Source organism: Tachypleus tridentatus, chromosome 8, assembly GCF_004210375.1.
Source record: "Tachypleus tridentatus isolate NWPU-2018 chromosome 8, ASM421037v1, whole genome shotgun sequence".
NCBI classification, from domain to species: Eukaryota; Metazoa; Arthropoda; class Merostomata; order Xiphosura; family Limulidae; genus Tachypleus; species Tachypleus tridentatus.
In genome coordinates, this window is record NC_134832.1 from 117,352,104 (window position 1) to 117,369,881 (window position 17,778).

The following is a 17,778-nucleotide window of genomic DNA, read 5'->3' on the forward strand; positions in this document are numbered from 1 at the left end:
CTTGAACACCATTGAAAATGTTATCTGAATGTGCAGTTCAATCCACTAAACAGACAATAACCTGGTAGTAGTTATGATCTAAGTTGTTCCAACAGCTACTGTTGTAGTATGTATTAACTGTCAATGTACCAAATATATAGTCTACTACAAGGTTTAAGGAAATTCTGGTTTATTTGACAAACAGCAAACTGTACATGTAATTCATTTTAGGCTGAAGTCGATGATGGTGCAGAAGCTGCATGTTTCACTGTTTTGGGTTTTATTCCTTCTTTGAACCCATTCCTGAAATTAAATACTTCAAATTAACTGTATTGATATTTACATATACTTAGAACCATTAAATTCTCGAAATATAGAACAGTCAAATTAATGTAACACAAACAAAATATTTATAAGCTGTTTTTTTATCTCCTCACTTTAGTTCATGGTTGTATAAATATTTATGTAAGGCTAAACTGACAGACAACTGAGTAGTTGAATTTTAACGTCATTTTTATTCAATTTTTCAACTGTACAATGACCAAGGACTTCTTGTTTCATGATTTCATTCCTCTAAGTATTGGATATTAAGGGTTTATAACTGGGCATGACAGCAAGCCAGAAATTTCATTTTTCAGAAAGCTAGAGTTTGATTTACTTATGTTAGAATTGTCTAAGTTTAGCATGCATCAACTTGCAATATATATTAAAATCACAACTGACAATACTGTAAGTAATCCTACCTAAACCTCTGCCAGACTTTTTTGAGATGACGCAGCCTTCCAGTTCCAGTTGTGTTCCTTCTCTTTCCTTTAATGCTCCAGTTATCTACAAAATTCCATTTACACAAGTTACATAGGTCAGTGCTTTCCACAGCAGCTATACTTTTATTTACTAAATAAGATTTCTACCCATTAACACTACACAACTAAACTAATTCTTTGGTCAGATACAGACTCTTCGGTATTTTATTAAGTTTTAAAATAACATTCAATGAAAAATATTAACTATTAAATTTCCTGTTTTCTTATAGACAAAGCCAAGTCACTTTTTCACATTAATTAAAAATAAAAGCTTCTTATAATAAACGTTATTTAGCATTTGACTGGTATATTTATATGGGAGTGGTCATGTAAAAAATGAGAGAGGAATATATCTTTGTAAAACACTAGTGAGAAATAAAAACATATTCAGAGGTTATTCTAAGAGTATTTGAGTTGTGTTATACCTGCTTAAAGAAACAGTACAACTGGCAATGAAGGAGGGATCTTATTAAAGCTTCAACAGTGATGCATGATGAGCAAGAAAGAAAACTTAAAGATACTAAAAACTCAATTCTCAAAATTGGTAATAAGGTCAAATCATATCTCTAATTCAGTAAAGGCAACAACCTTGAGTAAGAAAGATTTCTTTAGGCATTATCATCTAATACAGAGAAACTCTACACATCATATTAGATTTCAAAATCCAGCAATTACTTCTGAATTTAGTGATCCCACATAAAGGAATGGTCACAAGTAATACAAAACACACCACCACCAAGAGTTGGGTATCATACTCTAAAAGAATTATTAAACTATACAAGTGTTGAAAGCATAGAGCTCTGCAAACCATGAAACTACAGGTATATGCAAGTCTAATGTGAAGGAAAGACTAGAAGATAAAGTAATATATAAACACTGTGGCTAATGAGGTTCATTTTCCCAATATGGAGGACTTTTGCTGCTTCAAACATGTAACAACATACCATAACTGCCATAAGCACAATGATTTTATTCGAAATAAAACCAACAATTATATAAAGAATGTAGATGTTGAAAAGTTACTGTTATGTACCTGAAGAACACAGTCTCAGATTTTGAGGGCATAGGAAATAGACCATAGAGTGACCTTACAAAAATTTCAAACTGTACTCTATAACATAAAAATTATGGAACAAGTGTAACCATTTTAAAGATTAAAAAAAAATAAGTGAAACTTTAAGAAAAGACAAATTTTTGCTTTGCTATCAAACAGCAAATAACACACCAGCTTTTTAAATTGGAAAAATTCTACATCTTTCAATAGCACTGGCAAAATGAAATGTACTCATGTCAAAGTACATATTAAAACAAATGTGATTCCCTGTTGCATAACTACACAGAATAATTCCTTTTTCTTGAGACACAAAAGCAGAAAACAAAGTAATGAACACAAGAAAATTAACATTATTGCAAATGTTTCTGGTGCAATACCATAGGTTTCTCCAACTGTTCTAGTGCCAAAATAGAATAACCTTAATCACCTGAAAATATAGAAGTTTCTAACAGTGCAATGACTTGAGAATTCTTATCAATAATAATAAAACAGCTGATATGGGTATCAACATTATTCAAAAACACTTTTTTTTTTTTATTAGAAGTTATCCAGTAAATTATATTAAAAGGCAATAGGTCAAACATCATGCTAATCATGAACAAAGAGTTGTGCTGAAAAAGAAAAAATCTGCAGTCTATTTATTATTACCTCCAATGTCCAAACACTAGAGCACAGTATTTCTAATTAAATCTCCAACACCACACAGCAAAAGCCAAATAATGCAAATCTAGCCAGTTGGCCATGCTTTGGTAACCAATCAAATAAGTTGAAGCTGTAGTCTCACTACTCTCATTTCTTGACACTTAAGCCTAGGTATGCAAAGCAGATCAATTGGAAATTGCAAAATCAGCATGGCATAAAAAACTAGTTGCGACTATGGTAATGTGCACAGTCTTGCAATACAAATAATTGAATGTATATATCATGGGAGTATTGATGTTGATACTTGATAAGAACATAAAAATATCCTTCTGATATGTGTAACAGTAATGTTTTTTAAGTGTCTGTTAAAAGTTTTACTAGCAAAAAAGGCAATACCAACCAGTAATTTGCTCGTGTTAATTTCAAACTCTCAATCACAAAATTCTCATAATGTTGGTTTATGTGCACACAAGCATCTAAGTTCCATAAATTGCTGCTGCAAGAGATATTCCATGAAACCATTAGCCAAGTATTTAGAAGGACATCAATTATGATATAATGATATATGGGAAAGAAATGTCAAAAAAGTCAAAGTTTGACACTGACACATATGGACCAATGCAAACATCAGAAACACCACAACTGTAACCTCAGATAATTATTAGAAGTTCTTCACAGTAGTCACTGATAAGCATGGCATGGAGATCACTTATGACTTATAAAGGCAAAACAATGAAAGAATATTTATACAAAATAAGCAACTAACACAAGTTGTCAGGAAACATATCTCCTACCAGGACACAAGTGTATCAAACAAACCAGAATCACCATTTCAAAGTGCTGAATTTAAAAACTTTCCACAACTATTGCAACCAAGGAAGTTCACACTTTGCTGGTATGGCACAACACTCATGGGACACTAAGTAAGTGGCTGTTATTGAAGGACCACCATACAGTAAAAACTATCAATTATTATGAAATTAAACAGCAACACCACAGCATATTATGCTGAGTGATGTAACCAACCAAGTAATCAAATCAAACATGAAAGTAGATTGTTTTAGTACATTGTAAAAGGAGAGTTACAAACATACATTTATCACAACCACAGCAATAAAATTATCAATTGTGACTACAGAAAAATCAGGACATAAGATCATTGTAAAGCTGTCCAATTTCAAAATACTGCTTCAAGAACACAAAATACAAGAGTAGTAAAATTCTTACTTTAGTGACTTAAATGATATAACACATCATAGAAATGCTAAAGAAACAGATAAACCAGGCAACAACAAAACATTATTTAATCAAATGCAGAAAACTTACAACTTTCTTTGGACTTAAACCAACAAACTAACATTGATACACCAATATTTTAAAAATAATATTAATAGTTTCACACTTTCAGCAAAATAATAATTTCAACACTATTTCATAGTAGTTGTTTCTTTTATAATTTCAAGTACACAGTTTGTAATTAATAGCTATAACAATATACTTTAAAGTTACTAACTCCAACCATGAATTATATAAACTTATTTGTCTAAGAGTTATGAATATGACATGTTGTAAAATGTTTGTCATATAGTTTGCACTATTTATTTTAAATATAAGACGTATATTTAACCCATTCACTATAACTGGAAAACATGTCTTAGCTACGGGTCAAAACCAATTATTTCTTAACCCTCTTACTTCCTATGGTTTTATAGGGATTCTTGCAGATATTTTCAAGTACAACTCTTAGTGCATGTTTATCAACAGAAAACAGTCCTTAAAAAAGGAGAAAAATTTCATTTACGATTTTCAAACTTATGGCCAAAAAATATGCCAAAATAAGTACTTTAATTGTCTACATATATATATATGCATTTCCTTGCCATATGTAACAAACAAGTTACCTTTTGACATTGTAGGAACAGTGTATATATATATATATGTAGACAATTAAAGTACTTATTTTGGCATATCTTTTTGCCCATAAGTTTGAAAATGAGGCAGTATGTACTAAGCTGTGATTTAAGTTTTCCATGCAGTCTCCAGACACAGTGACAACTGAAGTGCTTTCAAACTACCTACCGTAGGATTAAATATCACTTAAATATACACATGAATTTACCACTGTCTAATTATGGTATAATTTCCATTGCTTGGCACATTTTGATTGGATCGTGTTGTATACAGGTAGGATATATCATGTAATCTGCCAATGGTACACACTGTTGCAACCCAAGTTAAATAATGTCTGGGTGATGAGTAGACAAAATGACCCCTGTAAGCTAAGGATTATTCATAAACTTGGTCATCACTTAGTTGTTAGAATTGTTATTTAATCACTTGTTAATGTCAACATTCAAAAACTCTTGCTAATTTCAGCAAATTTGCTGAGTACAAGATACAAAGGTATACTCTTTCAAGAAAGGTGAAATTCATTCCACAACTTTTCTCATATACTTGATTAAAGTATGTTAAGTTACTTTACTGAATCTAAGGTTATTCACTTAAAGAAACATTTAAACCATGTAACTAACTACCAGTTATTTCATTTCATAATAATCTTTTGTTATACATCTTCTCATCAAGTGTAACAAATTAATTTGTGCCTCAATATTTTTTTTAACTGCCACATTTGCTTAAACTGATTAAATGGGCAATGTGTATGTGCTCTGTAATGAGCAAAGAACTAAGGAAACTTTCCTCTAAAAAAAATACAGATGCAGAAAAGTTCTGTAATTTAACTCCAACAGACACACAACATATTCAATGAAGACTAAAAAACAAATCTTGGAAGAGTTTTTGCAAGTTCATACAGTAAAACCTGTCTAAGGCAGAATCATGCAAGACCAACTAAAATTTTCAGCTTAGACAGTGAACATGCATTTCCTTAATTACATATAATTTTTTGAATGGAACATTATATCTGCTTGACTCAAGGGAAGTAAGACATTTGGTGAATAAAGTTATTATACTGTTTATGCTATATTTATTAGAATAAGAACAAAAAAAATCAAAATACACACAAGTACACAAAATCTTAATCAAATTTATTTGAAGAAAGTGTCCAACTTCAACTCTTTCATTTTTTTAATGGGCTTTCTCATGCAGTTAAAAGAGAACACCAATTCTATGGCCTTTTCATGAAGTTCATTTTCCCCCTTCATTTTTGCATACAATTTGATAGTGTTAATACAAATTAACACTTGTGATGGAGTAGAAATTTCTGTTTCCTCACTATTTTTTCTACTTTGTTCATCTTCTGAATTTCTCACACTGTTTCCATCTTACAATTCTATTATAAATTTTAAATCATTTTCATTCATTTCTGTTAAAACATTCTTGTCAACATTCACCAGACTTTCCACATTCACAGAATCATCTGCATCAATCTTCTCAATCAGAATTTGGATTTCACTATAATAACAAACAACTCTTAAAAAAAAAAAGGTTTTTTTTAAAAATCAGGGGTATTAAGTAAATGTTCCCTAAATTTTAAAATTAGGGAAAATAAGAATTTATTTCTTCCTGAGAATTATTTAAAGAGTAGAATTTTGCACTTAAAAGACAAATATATTCTACCAATCATGAATCCAATTTAACTGCAAAAAAAAAAAAAACAGAATATATTTAACCAATACTTACTGCAACAAAACGTCTGAGAATTTATTAATATTTAAAGAAATTAATATGTAATCAAACATTTTTTACACCTTACTCATGTTGTAATCCTACTTGTTGATAGATGAGGTAGGTGGAAGATAGTTTTTTATCTGCATTATGCAGGTTCTGCCATATAGAGGGCCCTTTATAAGAGAAATCTTAAGATAATGTTGCAAAATTTTGATATTTCTGGCTTGTACAGGTTTCTGCTCTATGCAGTTTCCAACTTAGACAGGTTTTACTGTATCAGTTTTAGTACCTTAAGAGTACAGCTTCATATCAGAAAGTCCACTTTAATTTTAAGCTAAAAAAATAACCATTGTTCATATATAATGTTCTGATAAAAGTTAATGGGTAGTTATTCAAGTATTATACAGTAAGAAAAATTCATTACACAAATACATAGAAAAAAAGCTACTCTTGTGTAATGAGTAACATAACTACATAGATTTTAGTGTTGTGAATACTGAATTATTGTTGTAACATAATTTTAAATGATGCAGGAATAAAACAATTGCAAGCACAAGTTGTAAAGCCCATATGTGATGAAAGTGGAAACTCAAGAATTAGACCAGTATTAAAATAGACTTTCTTTCTCACTTTGTACTTACACATTTACAAATATCATCTGATTACTATGAATTTCTAATATTTCTTAAACATATATTACTACACTTTTAAAAATTCAGCAACAGCTAGTACTCCAGGAAACAAATTAATTACCAATTGATTAGGTACTTACAATGTCTCTTTTTCTTATCAGGATAGCCACACTGAGCACACCTGGACTTTTGTATGTGATAACTACTTCTCCCACAGCGACGGCACAGCGTATGGGTCTTGTTGTGCCGTTTACCAAAACTTGAAGTTCCTTTCGTCTATTTAAAAATAAGAAAAAAATTACAATTTTCATATTTTTAAACTTAACCTGTTTACGTTTTTTTATTGTAGTACACTATTCCATTGGACTAGTAGACAGTCACTTTGGACTAATTACAACAAACCTAGCACACAAATGAATTCTGCTGATCTGATACATGAAGGAAGTTCCACTACTTAAACTACCCTTTCTTTATATACCATAAAATATTACACTTAGCTATTTCTTTAACTTCCACTTTACAGAAGAATGTCTACAAACACTGTCACATTACTTGTGCTTGTTTCACAGATTGTTTACTCATGAATAAATAAATCATGCAAACAATAATGAAAAGAAAAACTTTTACCAGGTAAAATGTTTCTTGTCAGTTAAAACCACTACTTGTAAAACTTGAGTACTAAGTTTGAAATCAGTAAACATAATTATAATTTACATTACTCAAAGTATAAAAAACGTACAAGGAAAACAAAAATGCTTTACTATATCTTAATATATTAATCTAACATTTAGAAATATATTACAAATGTGGAAAACAAACTCAGTTTTTTTAAAATAATCTAAACAGATAACATTAAAAGTATTTCACATTTTAGCACAGTTTGAGAAGTGACGTTAATGTGAATTCTCTAACTACACAGTTATTACATGCACTTTCTAATTTTAATGTTATGCCTTACATTAACACTGGGCAAATAAAGCATTGTAAAAGTTGAAGAACATTATTTTTTCTGCAAAAGTAACTTTGCATATACATATGTAGGCCTATTCTTGTGGAACAAAATATGCATTTATAATGTTTCTTCTTATTTTATGTAAGCAAACCCACTTACCATGACATTTGTTTCATTAGCAAGTCATATAGGTAAAGATAAAAATAATGCAAGTCAAAAGATTTTATCAATTTTTCCTATAGAAAAAATATATTTATAAAGTTGAAAAATATGTCAACAAAAATATATAAAACTCTAGAAAACATTTATAACTCAATCCCGTTGTCAAATGAAATTGTGAAGATAAGAAACAATAGAAGATAACAATCTGATAAGTATTTCAGCACCTTCTATTTTATTACAACTGATCAGTTAATGTAGCAATCAGAGATTGTCAGAATATACGAAATGGTTAATTTGGGTTAGTAACTTGATTTTTTTTTTTTATTATGTGCCTATTACAAAATCTGATATAGAATGTGGATTTCCACATTAATACTGTCAGCATACATTGTGTTGATGAAATAAATTTGGCCTTCAAGTAACAAACAATAACCTGACTGGTAATAAAAAACACTTGATATCACTTCAAACTTAATAGATGTAGAGAAAATTAACATTGTGCTACTATTTTATATATAAACCCCAGTGAAGATACAAATTATGGTGCAATAACTCCATGGAAAATGCAACACATCCCAAAATGAGAACACATGGTTTGGTTTAGATTTGAAATTGAATTTAACACAAAATCTTTACCTACAAACTCCATCTTATCTTAAGCCTAATCAAAAAAATACATTTTCTGGTCCTTGGTATAAAATATTACTACCTGAATGCTCCAATTATAAAATACAAAATAAAACTGAAACAGAAGTTTCAAGCTTTACAAGTTTTTATGTAGAATTTGTTTTTTCCAAGTAAATCAATGTTGGAATAGAAGTTTAAATGACCAAATTTAATTGCAAGCAATCTGTTGATCCATCCAATCAATCAATCATAAATAGCTATCTAACTTATAATAAACCATGAAAATCTTATGTATGTATATTACAGGTTCGATGATTAAGGACAGCTTTTGAATATGCTTGTTATAATTTGATAATTACTAAAGTGAAAGTAATGATTGCTGAACCAAAAATTAAAAAGTAGGAATTACAGAAGAGCTTCATTATTGTATGTAAAAGTCTCAAATGGTGCAGCAGTGAATTCACCAGCATTGAGAAAGCCTTTATTAAAGCAGCTACAGATAGTCTTTGATTCACTGATGGAAAATATGATGTTTGAGTCAAGAACTCTCCAGTTCCTCCCTCTTTCACTGTCTATAATCAACTAGAATTATCTGAGCTTAAACTGTTCCAGAGAAAGTGCATCTTCCATTATACTTCGTATTTATAGGGATTTTTGTTTAAACATCTGCAGGGTGTCTATTGGGAGCAAAATCCATGGAAAAATTTAAGAGGAGTGTGGAAGCTTTAACTGTCGGTCAAAGTAATCAAATTAGCTGGTATCAAAGAAATAAAAGCACTAATCATTCACGTCTAATCGGCACATAAAAGAGTACATCTCCATTTCTCATTTGCTTCAGTGTTTTACTACACAATTTTGCTTTATTCAACTTGAATTTATGCTACAGGAAAAAGATCTATACAAGCACTTACTACTCAAAGGTCTCTTAAGAATGAAGTACTGCTCCAGAATCATCCATGTCCAATTGAAGATCCACTACACAGGGAGACTGGATGTTTGTTTTATGATGCAGGCAAACGGTTCCAAAAGACACACACGGATACTGATTAACCAGCTACTGTGCTTATATATGAGCAGGAACTTGCAGTTGTCTTACATAAGATAGCATTTATGTTAATTGATAAGCACCACATTAATACACTGCAGACAGGTCACAAATTTACTTGTTTTGTGCAGAGCATCAAAGCAGTCAAACGAGTTCCATTTCTCTGATTTTTGTTTACCAGTCATATATTTTGATGTGGTTTCTCACAGAAAACATAACTAGTTGAGTGAAGATTAGCAGTGACATACTTGATGATTTGTCAGATCTTCCAAGTGACAGTAAAAAGTCTGATGTGCATCATTCTAACAATGACTCAAGCTAGTGTTGTTGTTAGATATACAAATATACAAACTTGTACTGTCAACTTATTCTGAATCAGAAAGTGATGATGACTATGTTAGTGATTTCCCATTGTGATGATAATAAGTGGTCAGAAATAGATATTCCACTGAACGTTAAAATGTATGAAGGAAATCCAGAGGACATTATCACTTCATCCAAACTCAAAAGTATTACAGCCATGACAAGTTTAATGTTTGGTTATGACTTGCTTGAAAACGGTATGTCAAGAAATAGGTACCTACCATAATCAAAGTGCAAAAAAAACAAAATGTCATCTAAAGGACTTCAATAGTCTGATTATATCTAAAGACACAAGTAAATTACTAGGCCCTTATTCACCTACTGGGACAGGCAAGGAAATATAACTGGAGGGATTATTGGTCAATAAAAACTCTTTTTGATTAGCCCAGTATTTTCAATGAGCTGAAACAAATTTGAACAAATTGAGACATTCTGGCATTCCAATAATAATCAAAAACTGGATGAGTCTTCAGGCAGGCTCTCTAAAATTTAAGCAGTTTTGGATTATTTCCTCAATCAATTCAGGATGTCTAAGATTCATGACATATAGCCTTGCATAAATTATTAAATGTGGCCTGCTGATGAGAATGGTGTGCAAGCGTGACAAAGGTTATATTTGCAAAATGGATATTTATAGTGGAGAGGGGAAAAACTGGAGGAACTATTCTTTCGATTCTTGCTCTCAATCTTGGATTGTGATACCATGTATACCAGAACAATTATTACAGCAGTTCGTCTATTGCAAACATGTTCATAGAACATAAAACAAGAGTCTGCTGAATACAAACAGAAGGTTGCTGCCAACCCTGAAGTTTCAATAATGAAAAAAGATGCAAACAGTTCAACAGAAGAGGTAATGTTCTCACTGCCATGTAAAAAAAAGTGAGAATGGTTTCAACCATCCATTACTCATTTGTCTCTACCACATGAAAACAAAAGTTAATCAACTTGAAAATAAAAACACCCGTGTGTTCTCCTATACAATGCCCAGATGAAAGAGGTTGACTGTACAAGCAAGTTCCTCTCATATTACACCATTCTCAGAAAAACACTGAGACAGACATAACTTTAATAACCTATGGCCTTTTCAATTCATATATAACCTACAAAACCCCAAATCAACAGAATAAAACACAATTAAGCAGTTCCTTCTATCTGTGACAAGGAAATAGATTACTAACAAAGAGGAAGAAGGTTAACTAAAACTAGAAAGGAATGAACCCAGTCCATCACCTGAAGGTACATGGAAAGACCAGGTGAGGGTCTCCCAGGAAGACTAGTGACATGAAGCAACATATTCCCATGTTCATTTCATCTACAAGAAAAATGAAATTTTCCCTCAGAGCCTGCAGGTTTTGTACTGCCCATGGGACAAATGAAATATGACATATAAAAATTTATTTTTCTTCTCTACACATAAGAAAAGATTTTATAAGATACCCCACTTTAAAAATTTACTAGATATCTTCATGTACATGCACTGCAATTTTCAAATAAATAATGAAAAATATAGTTGAGTTATGAATAAAATAAAATATTCTGACTCCTTTCACATTCAGTGTTTTAATAAATGGCATATATAGACATTCTGCATGAAACACGAGTAAACTCGTGACCTATCCACAATATGTTAAAATAGGTGAGGCTGGGTTTTCATGTGACAACTGATCACAGGAGGTGATTGTTGGACAAGATGATTCATATGAAGTTGCAGATCATGACTTTACTCATTCATATTGGTTCCTTCCATCTGTTTTTCATGTCCACTGAAAGATCCTGGCACTCAGTAACAGGTACTAGTTGGTTTAAAAGATGCTGTCTTTGAGTCATTTTCTACTCAATGCCACAGTGCTGATATCTAGAAGCTTATTTTGTCAAGCAAAAATTTACAGTCAGATTGACTTGTTCTCTACTCTGATGGTGGGCTTGACCAAGGAATAACTTAAATGTACAACTATATTGGATTTCTCTTTCTGGGGCTAGATCTTAACTAGTTACTCATTTGTCGTACTACTCCTTATCATTCCTGGATAGACTCATGTCAATACCGAATTTGAAATTTTAATTAGTATGAGCCACAAGAAAGGAAATGAACAATAACAGTGAAGCTGCAATTTTGAAGTGCAAAAACATTAAGCAGTAATGGCAAGTTGGTAAACAATGACCAGGATTAGCATAGAATGAAGCTGACAGCATTGAATATCTTATTTTTCAACATAATTTGCCACTTGAATCTTTAAAGAAAACCATTTCAGATACATTCTGCTGCAAAATAAGAAGAAACTGATGCCCTTTGACACAGCCTTCTTCAAATTAGACTCATTGAAATATGAGCACAAATACCAAAAAAACTTCCTTGTAGTCAAAGTGCTCTTAAGAGGAGTTCATGGATCATTGGTATCAATAAAGACATTATTCTTCCTGAATTTAGAAATGTGGTAATCCTCCTTACAAACCATCTAGACTTGCACCAAAGGTATTCTCCAAACCTCATTTTTTTCCAGTCTTATTCCTGAGATGAACATCACAAACATTTAAGACATTTAAAATCTACCACAACTGAAGATCTCCATCCTTTTTGGAAAAATGGCTCACAAACTAAAACTATCATTCTGTAACCAGTATTCATCATGTACCGAACATGAATCTGATCAAGACGTGACAGCTTCTTTACTCATAACTTATCAGCTCCAGCAAGACAACGTGCAACTTTTCTGGAAAAATACAAGTGTGGTACAAATTTAAGATACTTAGAACTACCTGCTGTTTTTCATAAAGTATGCATTTGGGAAATACAGTGTCATAAACCTGTCAAGAAACTATTACTCAATGAAATACAATCCAATTTGTATGTTTTTAGTGCTGATAATCTTACTTCTACTAATGGGTGCAATTCCCAATATGAGCAATGCTGGTATATGGTTCTAGTACAGATGAGATATTAGATTACAATCACTGTACAAGTAACTGCGAAGTATATCACCTTAGTGGCAACTGTCTATTGGTGTCTACATGTCCATTTCTGTATTTCACTTTTGTCACTGGCTAGTTTGCAAATGCTTCTTGTAGTGCATTAACATTCTGTTTTTTAGTAGTTGACTTTTACCACATCACTCTTGTCTATTTATAAAATAAGTACTTCTGGGTTGCAATAATTTAGATATTAAAACTGTTGTACATGCACATTTGTCTATTATACTCGGTATCATTTCCTTTTGAAGCATTGTTAAGACAACTAAATTAATTAATTTGAAAATTTTAACATAATAGTAATATCCTCCTGCCCTCATTTTGTTTGGAGGAAATCCCTCGTAAGAAACTACAAGGTGTTTATATATATATATCATTACTGGTCAATTTTCTATCGGCATCATATCCTACCTATTTCCATAGTTTAATATTAGTCTGACACTCGTGTAAAAACATTGTAATAACTTTCAAAAAATAAATTCTACAAAAGTAATAAAGTATAAAAAATCAAATTTAACTTGTTTACAATAAAGTCCTATGAAAAAAATATTAATACTGCTATTAACACTAAAGATTAAGAGAGATTATGTTTCTACATCGTCTCACCATGCTTTCTTCCGCAAACCAGATATCATAGAGACCAAATATTCTCCATCGCCTATTTAATGAAGACCTTTTTTCAGAAGGGGTCGCTGAAGAGTAATTTACTTTTAGAAATTATTTATATTACGGCTAATCGCGTAAACATCTTTCAAAATAACAGCGCAGTTGGCAAAAGTGTGTATATTTTCTTTTTGCAACGCCTTTTACCTTTATACCATAAAGTATTTCATTCTGCGATACGTGCAGTAATTTCATGGATTATGAAGACTTTTAAAAAAATTGATATGCTAAAGAATTTTAATTGAGTTGTTAAGTTGATTACAATATCAAAGACATCTAAAACATATCTCTCACCGTTAACTTAGGGTGTGCATCTAGATATTATTACTTATCCACGTGCATTTACATATGGTTCAATGGTGCCGAGGGTTGTGTGGGTGGGTAGGTGTGAGTGCTCAAAGTAATTGAGTATTGGCAACGTAAATACAATTAGTTTGTTTGTTTGTTTTGAGTTAAGGACAAAGCTACACAATAGGTTATCTGTGCTCTGCCCGCCACGAGTGTCGAAACCTGGTATCTAATGCTATAATTCTGAAGACATAACATTGTGTCAATGAGGGGTAATACAACATTAGATAAATGATTTATAAATAGAAGACCGAAGAGACTGTTCATATCATATAAGGTATTTTCAATACAACTGATAATTGACAAAATTATAAAAATTATAAAATTATAAGTGACAAAACTGTTAATGCTATCTATTGAATGTTACGCAAAATAAATTATAATAAATTCATTTGAAATTCAGAATACTTCATCATCACTGAGATGTTTATCACCACATGCATCCGAAAGTTGGTGATGATTTTGGTGTTATGAAAACTTCTGAGTGAAAAACTATATTCAAATTCAGTTTATTGTGGGTAAACATGAAATTCGTAAACGATAAGAACTAGCTAGATCTTTGCTGGCATAGTTTGACTAAAATATAGTGAAAACATATCTGAAGTAGTAATAAAATTTCATTTTTAAAACTAAAGTAACTGTAAACAAGTAGTTATTGTGAATATTATAGTTTACCACGCAATTGCATAGGCTTTACGTTTAAGAAATATAATCATATTTTTCAGGACTGGTATGTAACACTTTCAGTGGCATAACATGTTGAGTACCATTTAGGCTAGTTCGTAGATGGCACGAAAGTTTAAAGATTTTATGGACGGATGGAAGAACAAACCATCTTGTCTTAATAAAATTATTTTGATAGGAAATCCTAAGCTTAGCATATCAGGTAAGCTGTGATAACTTATAGACTACTATTTGCGCAACATAACGTTAATAACAAACTGTACAAAATATCAAATAGACCAGGTTAAGGAACGATTGGTAAATGATAATGATTTATCAAATAGACCAGGTTAAGGAACGATTATTAAGTGATAATGATTTATCAAATAGACCAGGTTAAGGAACGATTGTTAAGCGATAATGATTTATCAAATAGACCGAGTTCAGGAACGATTGTTAAATGATATGATAATGACTTACACTGGGGAACACTTTTTCAGTAACTTTTAGTTGCATTGGATATTTTAACTGATTCTGAAGGAGTTTTAGGCGCTGATTTCAAATCTGAAATTAATTTTTCTCTACAAGCTCTAGTTTGTATGCAATTTGAGGTTAATGAAATTGTACAAATGTGAACTTGCGTAAACCATGTATAAGCATTTTCACGTCCATATATATAGATAGCTTCTAATATTTTGATCATTCTTCTTTTGTTTCAGATCAAACATGGCTTCCAAAAATAGATATCATTGCAGAAACAAGCCTGATGCCTTCTGCTACATATGTGGATGCTACACACTCAATCGTCAGAGACGTAACATATCCTCGTTCGTCAAGCGTGCCTACAAGGCATATTTTGAAGTTCATCTTGGTGATCAAGACAAGCAATGGGCTCCTCATGTTGTGTGCCACAATTGTGAGGAAATGCTTCGAGACTGGACCAAAGGAAAACGCAATGGTCTGCCTTTTGGTGTTCCAATGATTTGGCGCGAACCCACCAACCATGTAACTGACTGTTATTTCTGCATGGTAAACACAACGGGTGTTGGGAAAAAAAACCGACATAAGATTACGTATTCGAACATTCCCTCAGCTATTCGGCCTGCTCCGGACTCTGAAGAAGTTCCTGTTCCAGTTTTCAAAGGCTTGCCTTCATTGGACGATAAAGACATTGGACATGATACAAGCGAACAAGACAGTTGTGACAGTGAATTGTCAGAAAAGTGTACACAATCGGAGAACTGTTCTTCAGACACTGAACCTTTCCCCGTCCCCAAGCCTCTTCCCCAGGCTGAACTGAATGATTTAGTGCGGGATTTAGGTCTTTCAAAGAAAGCAGCAGAGCTTTTGGCATCAAGATTACAAGGCAGAAATCTTGTTGATCACTCTGTTAAAGTATCATATTTCAGAAAGCGTGACCAGCTTTTTGTGACCTTCTTTTCAGAAGACAGACAGTTTGTTTACTGCCATGACATCCAAGGGCTTCTCAAAGAACTGGGTGTACCTTACTATAGTCCTGCTGAATGGAGACTCTTTTTAGACAGTTCAAAACGCAGTCTAAAGTGTGTTCTTTTACATAATGGGAATGTTTATGGAGCAGTACCTGTCGGTCACTCAGTGCATTTGCGGGAAGACTATGATGATATGAGAATGGTCATGGACTTATTAAAATATCATGAGCACAATTGGATCATTTGTGTAGACTTAAAGATGGTCAACTTTCTTCTTGGACAACAGAAAGGTTTCACCAAGTTTCCATGTTTCCTCTGTATGTGGGACAGGCGAGCACGAGACAGACATTGGGTCCAGAAGGACTGGCCTATTCGTGACACCCTTGAAGCAGGCATGCCAAATATCATACAAGACCCAATTGTAAGCAGAGATAAGATCATCTTTCCTCCTCTTCACATCAAATTAGGTTTGATGAAGCAATTTGTCAAGGCACTGGAAACCAAAGGTGAATGTTTCCAACACATCATCACAGCTTTACCAGGGTTATCATTTGAGAAGATCAAAGCAGGAGTGTTTGATGGCCCACAGATTCGAACCCTAATTCGTGATGATCAGTTTGTTGCTAAGATGACCGCTTTAGAAAAGGCAGCATGGTTATCCTTTGTGGCAGTCGTTCAGAACTTCCTTGGAAACAATAAGGCGGAGAACTACAGTGAACTTGTGAACAGAATGCTCCTCGCTTTTCGTGATCTCGGGTGCAACATGAGCATCAAGCTTCATTTTTTGAACAGCCACCTTGATAAGTTCCCTGACAACCTGGGGGCTGTGAGTGACGAACAAGGAGAACGATTCCACCAAGACCTAAAGGTCATGGAAGAACGCTACCAAGGGCGCTGGGACAAAAGTATGATGGCTGACTACTGCTGGAGCATTAAACGAGATTGTCCAGATGAAGTGTACAAACGCAAATTCCTACCTGAATAAAATACACAAACAAATTGATAAGCTATTCCTATAATTTCCTATAATAACGAAAAATTAAAAAAAATAAATAAAAATGTCAAATTGCATAAAATCTGTAGCTTGCAGACAAAAACCGACTTCAGATTTGAAATCAACACACTCAAATTGACTATAGAAAGGTCTTTTTTTAAATGCAACAAAATGAGTGTTCCCCAGTGTTATCAAATAGACCGGGTTAAGGAACGACTGTTAAATGATATGATAATGATTTATCAAACAGACCAGGTTAAGGAACGATTGGTAAATGATAATGATTTATGAAATAGACTAGGTTCAGGAACGATTATTAAATAATAATGATTTATCAAATAGACCAGGTTCAGGAACGATTGTTAAATGATATGATAATGATTTATGAAATAGACCGGGTTAAGGAACGATTGTTAAACGATAATGATTTATCAAATAGACCGAGTTCAGGAACGATTGTTAAATGATATGATAATGACTTATCAAATAGACTGGGTTAAGGAACGACTGTTAAATGATAATTTTTTATCTGTCGTTGATCAACTTGATGATAGAAATATTTATTTTACACTGCCACATTTTAGGCCCATGTTGACGGAATCTAAGCTTGAACTTGCATGTGAATTTAATAGTTACATAGACTCTTGATTTAATATGCAGGTATATCATGCGTTTTCTACCAGCTTTTATTAATATTGAAATTCTTAGTAGTTTTCAATCTGTCTGTTTCTGTGCAGTTTCGGCATAAAAATGTGGTTCAGAAAAACCAATAAAATAACTAATTTATTTGTTACTTTTGTGTC

At 32.4% G+C, this 17,778-nt stretch overlaps 1 protein-coding gene across 1 annotated transcript; it reads right to left on the reverse strand.

Annotated features, from left to right (window-relative positions):
• Positions 1 to 152: 152 nt before the first annotated feature.
• LOC143223299 (large ribosomal subunit protein eL37A-like) lies at positions 153 to 13,602 on the reverse strand. The gene is made up of 4 exons (XM_076451095.1): positions 13,463 to 13,602; positions 6,878 to 7,013; positions 723 to 807; positions 153 to 282 (listed from the first exon to the last, which is right to left on the reverse strand). The coding sequence occupies exons 1-4, from the start codon at positions 13,463 to 13,465 to the stop codon at positions 207 to 209; spliced, it is 300 nt and encodes a 99-aa protein (XP_076307210.1). The 5' UTR covers positions 13,466 to 13,602; the 3' UTR covers positions 153 to 206.
• Between the last annotated feature and the right edge of the window lie 4,176 nt (positions 13,603 to 17,778).

Coding starts and splice junctions, on each gene's coding strand:
- LOC143223299 (XM_076451095.1), bottom strand. Junction 808..6,877: donor TGATAAGAAAAAGAGACATT/GTAAGTACCTAA, acceptor GGAATTTTGTAG/ATAACTGGAGCATTAAAGGA. Junction 283..722: donor AAAGTCTGGCAGAGGTTTAG/GTAGGATTACTT, acceptor ATTTAATTTCAG/GAATGGGTTCAAAGAAGGAA.